At 37.6% G+C, this 7,577-nt stretch overlaps 1 protein-coding gene across 1 annotated transcript; it reads left to right on the plus strand.

Annotated features, from left to right (window-relative positions):
- Nucleotides 1-1,763: 1,763 nt before the first annotated feature.
- LOC129679841 (taste receptor type 2 member 116-like) lies at nucleotides 1,764-2,738 on the plus strand. Its single transcript, XM_055611304.1, has one exon. The coding sequence runs from the start codon at nucleotides 1,764-1,766 to the stop codon at nucleotides 2,736-2,738; it is 975 nt and encodes a 324-aa protein (XP_055467279.1).
- The last annotated feature ends 4,839 nt before the right edge of the window (nucleotides 2,739-7,577 follow it).

Here is a 7,577-nt window from a genome sequence, read left to right on the forward strand (position 1 = left end):
GGGGGGAGAGGGGAGGATAGGAACAAGAGTGAGATCATGTTCACGGAAGTGAGGGTGGGAGGTGGGAAGGCTGAGAGAGAGATGGGAAGCTGATGGGTGGGAATTTGTAGGACAAGCTGGAGACATGTGTCAGGGTAGGCTCTTGGGAGGATATGGGGTGGCTCTAGCTGAGACTCCTAACAGTGGAGGGTATGGGGACTGAAGTGGTCACCCTCTATAACCAGACAGAACTTCCAATGACCAGAAAGGGAGAAAAACTCACACACAAAACTTCTGACCCAAAATTTACCCTGATTACAAGATGGGCAGGAATAAAGATATAGCAGAGTTTGAGGAAATGGTCAACCAATGACTGGCCCAAATTGAGATCCATCCCATGGGAGAGAGCCAACCCTGTCACTACTAATGATACTCTGCTGTGCTTGCAGAAATGAGCCAGGCTACCTGTCCTCTGAAAAGCTCCACCCAGCAGTAGATCAAAACAGATGCTTAGATTCACAGCCAAAGATTAGACAGAAATCTGGGAATCTTGTAGACGAGTTGGGGGGAGGATAGAGGGACCTGAAGGGACAAGAACTCCACAATAAAACCAACAGAATAAACTAACCTAGGCCCATGAGGGCTCACAGAGACTGAACCACCAACCTAAATGCATGTATGTACTGGACCTAGGCTCCTTACACTTATGGAGCTGATGGCTAGCTCAGTCTTCATGTGGGTCCTCAAGAAACTTGATCAGGGGCTATCACTGACATAGACACATTTACCTGAAATTGGATCACTTACCCCTAGCTGGGAAGCCTCCTCTGGCCTCAGTGGACAATGATACATTTAGTCCTGATGCTACATGAAGGGGTGGGGAGGGGTGGCACATGGAGGGGGCTGCTTCCTTCTCTGAGAAGAAGGGGAGCAGGGAATCAAGGAAGAGGGTGGGAGTGTGGGAAGGTGAGAAGAAAGAAGGGAGGTGGTTACTATCTGTGTTTAAAATCAATAAATGAATAAATTAAAAAGAAAAAAGATGATGAAAAAATATCAGAGTGTTATGCATGGGCTACATGAATCATAAATGCTGAAGAGCAGAAAAAGAATGATGTTGACAAAATGGGCTTTGAATACAAATAAATTGTGTATTAATATTAGCATGTTCATGACTTTGCATAAAATCAAATAATGAATACATATTTTCTTAGTACTGAACTTTTGACAAATGATGATTTTCATGAGATTATTGGGTTGTGGATAGTTTTCTGGAAGTGATTTGCATACTTTGCTCAGGCTTGGAACATAGCTGATTCAAATGTCTTTAAAGAGATGTGGTACTAAGGAATATCTAGGTATGAGTTCAGGTTACTGCTGCCTTATATGCAAGACAGAAAATTTTATGTGATTTACTCAATCCTCAAGTTACCAGGTTAACAACTGTAGATAAGAAGAAAATGAACACTATATTGCAAATAAATTTTTCTTTATTTGCATCTCAACACAAGAGATCAGCATTTCCTTCATCAAAATTTGCAATGTCTCTAGATTGCTATTTGCAAGGCACACCAGATTCAGTTCAGCTGTCTAGGAAAATGCAAGATTTATATGATGGAAAGCATGAAGTCATTAGCAAGGCTCAATTGCTTGTTTATTTTTAGAGTTGTAGATTTTTTAAGGAAACATGCTTTGGGGTTTTGAGTATTGAATACACACGATCTTACAGTAGCATGTTTCAACAAACCTTAAGCAGTGACAATAAAAATTGAAGCATTCAATTGAAGATGAACGGTGTCTTGCAGAGCATATTTACAATTATTCTGACAGTGGAATTTATAATTGGCAACATTGGGAATGGAATCATAGCTGTGGTGAACATCATAGACTTGGTCAAGAGAAGAAAGATCTCTTCAGTGGATCAGATCCTCACTGCTCTGGCCATCTCCAGAATTGCACTGCTGTGGTTAGTATTAGTGAATTGGTGGTTCATTATGTTCTCCCCAGGGAAATGGATGACCAAAAGAATGGTTGGGATACTACACAGTATCTGGACAGCGTTCAACCAGTTTAGTCTCTGGTTTGCTACAAGTCTCAGTATCTTTTGTTTTTTCAAGATAGCAAATTTTTCCAACACCATTTTCCTTTATTTTAAAGTCAGAGTTAAAAAAGTGATGGCAGGGGCTTTGCTAGTGTCTTTGGTTCTCTTATGCTTAAATATTATAGTAATTAACGTACCTGAGAACATTTTTATCCCTGAATATAAAATAAATATGTCTTACAGCTTGAGTTTGAATAACACACAGCCTTCCGTGCTGTTTTCATTTGCTAACACCATATTTGTGTTCATACCATTTGCTGTGTCGCTGGTCACTTTCCTCCTGCTCATCTTCTCCCTGTGTAAACATCTGAGGAAGATGCAGCACAGTTCCCAAGGAAGCAAAGACATCAGTACCAAGGCCCACATCAGAGCCTTGCAGACGGTGATCGCCTCCCTCCTCTTGTATGCCATTTTCTTTCTGTCTCTTGTTGTGAAAGTTTGGGGTTCTCTGCTTCTGGAGCGAAAGCTGCTGCTTCTGATCACACAGGCTGCGAGAACTGCTTTTCCCTCGGTGCACTCCTGTGTTCTGATTCTGGGAAATCCTAAACTGAGAAAGGCTTCTCTCTCTGTGCTGCTGTGGCTGAGATGCAGGAGCAAAGACAGAAACCCAAGTGTACACAGAGCTGGGGCTCAGTTATGTGGATCATCTTGTATATCTTAGAGGAAAATTGGATTACCAAAATTTCTTGTATTTATAAATTTTCAATTCTGAATGTTATAAAAGGTATGTTATCTTTTAAACTTACAAAGTAGTGGTTTGAATAGGTTATCTAAGCATTTTATAGTCTTTGTAGAAGATATTCAACATATTTGTTAGCATCTAGATATAAAAATTATATAAATGCAGATCAGTTGAATGCAAGAAACGATTATTTCAAACATCACTCTTATACCAGTTATTCCTTTTAAATATCTCAGAATGAAAAATTTAAATGTAGGATATATATTTACACATCTTCTTTAAAGGAGACTGTTATAATTTTTTATACTGTACTTCTTACTTTTTTTTCAACTTGTCACAAGCTTGGATGATCTGAGAAGAAGAAACTTCAACTGAGAAAATACCTCCATCCAATTAGACAGTTGGCAAGCCTGTGAAATATTTTCTTGATTGATGGTTGTTATGGGTATGCCCAACTCACTGTGGGTAGAGCCACCTCTGGGGTGGTGGTTCTGGGTTGTATAAGAAATCAGACCGAGTAATTCATGGAGAACGAGCCAGTAAGCTGCCCTTCTCCATGACCTTTGCCTCAGTTTCTGCCTCCTGGTTGCTTTCTCGACTCCCTAATTTCCCTTCAAGATTGATGAAGTTATGAGTTGAAATAGGCTCTGTCCTCCCAAATCTGCTTTTGGTCATGATGTTTATTACCCTAGTAGACAGCAAACTAGGATATATACTTAATAATATTTTTATATGTGAAATGTGTTTACATATTATATAAGAAATGACATCTAAGATATGGATTACTAGAAATAAAAAAGACTGTCCATCATTTAAAATATAAGATTCAACTTACAAGTTTCAAACACGCTATTACTTCATGTATCTACATTTTACTAGGTTGAAAAAAAAAACAGGTTGTCATAGGAACAAGAGTTGAGAGTAAGTTATAAGTAACCAACATGAAATAAATGTGGATTGTTTTATATGTTTCCATGTTGTTAGGATTGATTGAAAAACACAAACGAAAAAAAATAAGTGAATTTGTAAAGAAGGTAAAATGTTTTAAAATAATTTTTGTGCAAGAAAGATATGAAGAATGAAACATTCCCTATGCTCTGTGAACAGTGCTGTTTATATATAAAGGAAGATAGGTATTGCATATTTTAGGAATGAATTTTACTTTATACTTCATTTAATAATGAAATTCTTCAAGTTGCTGTTTTTTGGTATGGCTCTTTGTTCTCTTTATATAATACTTTCATTAATTTATATGTTTAAAAAACTATAAATATCTATTCTGCTCTTGATCTAACACAAAAGCTCAAGAAATTTTATCTATTTTTTTGTCCATTTATTGGGAAAGATTTTAAGAAGAAACAGATCACATAATTTAAAGTGTGTGTTTTCAATACAAAATCAGATGCTTTAATACTTACACAGCAGATAATCTGTGCATTTCATACCTTTCATTGTCACATGGTATGTGAGGAAGCTAAGATTCTGATAATGAAAAGGCTTAGCAGGACATTAAATTGCTAGCATTTTCATATTTTCCTTTCTTCCCTGCAGTGCCTCCTATATACTCTATCATTGCCTTCTCTCAAATTCATGAACAATTTTGTTTTATATATGTATATATGTATATACAGATATATGTGTATATATATCCATATATGTAAAAGCACATATATGCCTAAATTATGTAAATACAGCATATTCAGTTACTATAATATCACTTATGTATAGATACTTTCAGGGAAGACCTCTTCATATTAGATAACTTACTTAGGAGTTACTCTCTTAGGAAGACTATTTTCTTTTTTTTTTTCCAATTTATTTTTTATTTTTTTAAATTAGTTACAGTTTGTTAACTTTGTATTCCTGCTGTATCCCACTCTCTCTTTCCCTCCCAATCCTACCCTCCCTCCCTCATCTCCTCCCTGCCCCTTTCCAAATCCCCTGATAGGGGAGGACTTCCTCCCCTTTCATCTGATACTGGGTTATCAGGTATCTTCAGAACTGGCTGCAAAGTCCTCCTCTGTGGCCTAGTAGGGCTGCTCTTCCCTTGGGTGTGTGAGGTCAAAGAGCCCACCATTGAGTTCGTGTCAGAAACAGTTCCTGTTCCCCTTACCCACTTGACTATTTTCACCCACAGTTGACTGTAGTCCTTTTTCTTGGGTTGGGGTCCTTCGAGTATTCCCTTTTCCATGGTAGCTTGTCTATTGGTATTGTCCCTGTTAAGGCCTTGTTTAAGAAGTCGTTAGAATTCACAATGTAACTTTCTTGACATCTCTAGAAGATTCACAGTAGTTTTCCTGTTCTTGTTTTTCTTCCCCCTTTTCCACAGTGTTCCCTGAGACTTAAGTGCAGGAATTGTGTTGTAGATACATCAGTTAGGACTAGGCACCATGAATCACTTCTTTTCTGCCTTTTGATCTGTTTTGTATATTGGTAATGGTTTCTATCTTTTGCAAAGAGAAGTTCGTTTTTTTGAGTAATGAGAGCTGCAGTTTTCTCTGTGTATAAAGATGTATCTTTAGCATGCAGAAGAAATTATGTTAGCTTCCACACTTTCTTTTTTCTCTGTTATGGGGAGGTTGTAAGGGTAGAGGGCCAATATAAAGGGAGGAGAAGATAAGTGGGATTGGGACCTATAATATGAAATTCGCAAAGAACCGATAAAAAGTTTTAATAAAATGGAGAATGAACTGAATAACTGTTGTGAATCCAAAGGGTTTGTGAATTCAAATAAATGTATGTTTATGGTATAGTATGTTTGTTGACACCTACATTGATTTTTATAAAAATAAGTGATAAATACTATCTCAGGAAAAAAATTGAAAATATTTGATAACATCTTATGTGGTACAGTTGAGCATTTGTTTAAAGTATTTGTTCAATGTACACATGGCCTCTCAAATGAAACTTACATTAAATTTTTTTAACAGAAGAAGTGTTAAGGGGATACTATATACAAGGTCATATGATTGCCTTGTGTCTATGCTAGAATTATCTAGTATGATTTCCCAGTACTCAAATAACGGGGCTAATATATGCAAATAAAAATGAGCAAAATGAGGCAAAATCCTTGTATTCTATTTGCATCTTAGGATAAGAGAACTCAGTATTTCCCTCATAATTTGCAAACATGTGTTACATAATGCACACATCATCAGTATGACGCTCAGTTCAACTGTCTGGGTAATGACAAGGTTTTCATTCCAATGTATGATGTTATGAGTGAGACTTGATCGGTTGTTTGATATTATACATGTGAGTTGTCTAAAGAGCAGGCAACAAGGCCTTAAGAACAGTTTAGAACATTTTAGAAGTATGTATTAGCAAGTATAAAGCAGTGATTTAAGAGACTGGGCATTCACTTGAGGAAGAGTTGAGTCTAGCAGAGCACATTTACAGTTATTTGGAATCTTTGAAAATGGATTTATAACATTGGTGAGCATGGAGTGGGTCAAGAGAAGACCGGTTTCATCACTGGATCACACCCTCACTGCTCTAGCTCTAGTGATCTCCAGGATCACTGTGCTTTAATTAGCATTACTGAATTGATGGCTATCTATGATCTCCCCAGGGGCATGAATCACTGACAAAATGGTTAGAATATTTTGTAATATCTGGACAGTTTCCAGTCATTTTAGCAACTGGTTTGCAACAAGTCCCTGCATCTTTTATTTTCTCAAGAAAGCAAATTTTCTCAAATTATTTTCATTCACTTTAAGGTTAGAGTTATAACAGTGGTTACAGTGTCACTGTTGGTGTCATTGGTTCTATTGTTTTTAAACATTATAGCTATGACTACACAGTTGAATATTTTGATAGCGGAATAAAAAGTTAACATGTCTTACAGCTTGGATTTGATGTGCACATATCTCTACATACATCTTTTCTTTGCCAGCACTCTAGGTTCTTATCTTTTCGTGAGTCACTGGTCACTTTTTTCTTTTTGTCTTTGTTTTATTTTTTAACTTTTACAATTTATTTGTTTTATATCCTGATTGTAGCCCATTCCCTCCTGTTCCACCCTCCCTCCTCCTTCCTCCCCATCCCCTTCCCCACTGGAACATAGAAAGATGTTACTGGGGACACAGAAAGACACTGAGAGAACAAGAGCTCCATAAGGAGACAAACAAAGCTAAAAAAATCTGAGTTCAGGGGCTCCTGCAGACTGATACACCAAATAAGGATCATGCATGGAGAGAACCTAGACCCCCTTGCTCAGATGTAGCCAACAGGCTGCTCAGTCTTCATGTGGGTATCCAAGTAAGGGGAGCAGAGGCTGCCTCTGTCATGAACTTGGTTCACTGGTCACTTTTCTTCTGCTCATTTTCTCCTTATGGAAACTGGGGAAGATGTAGCATGGTGTCCAAGGATTCATCGGCACCACTGGCCACATCAAAGCCTTGCAGACAGTGAGTGAGCACTTCCCTCCTCCTCCTGTATGTCATTTTCTTCCTGTCCCTTGTTAAAATTTGAAGTTTCTGGAGAGAAAGCTGCTGCTTTTGTTCACACAGCGTGCAAGAGCTTTTTCTTTGGTACACTCCCAGGTCCTGATTCTTCCAAATGCAAAGCTGAAAATGGTTTCTCTCTCTCTGTGCTGCTGTGGCTGAGGTGTAGGACCAAAGATGTAGATCTTAAGCATACACAGGCCTGGGACTCATTTTCATATCACCCTGTACATTCTAGAGAAAAAACTCAGTTCATAATAAAATGCTTGCATTTATTCATCCTGTGTTTACCAGCATTTTTCTAATTTCTGTAACTTTTTTAATTTACAGGAACACATTCTGAATTAATACTAACCGAAACAATGACAATTCT

The sequence above is a fragment of the Psammomys obesus genome, unplaced genomic scaffold, assembly GCF_907164565.1.
Source record: "Psammomys obesus unplaced genomic scaffold, mPsaObe1.curated_primary_1811, whole genome shotgun sequence".
NCBI lineage: Eukaryota > Metazoa > Chordata > Mammalia > Rodentia > Muridae > Psammomys > Psammomys obesus.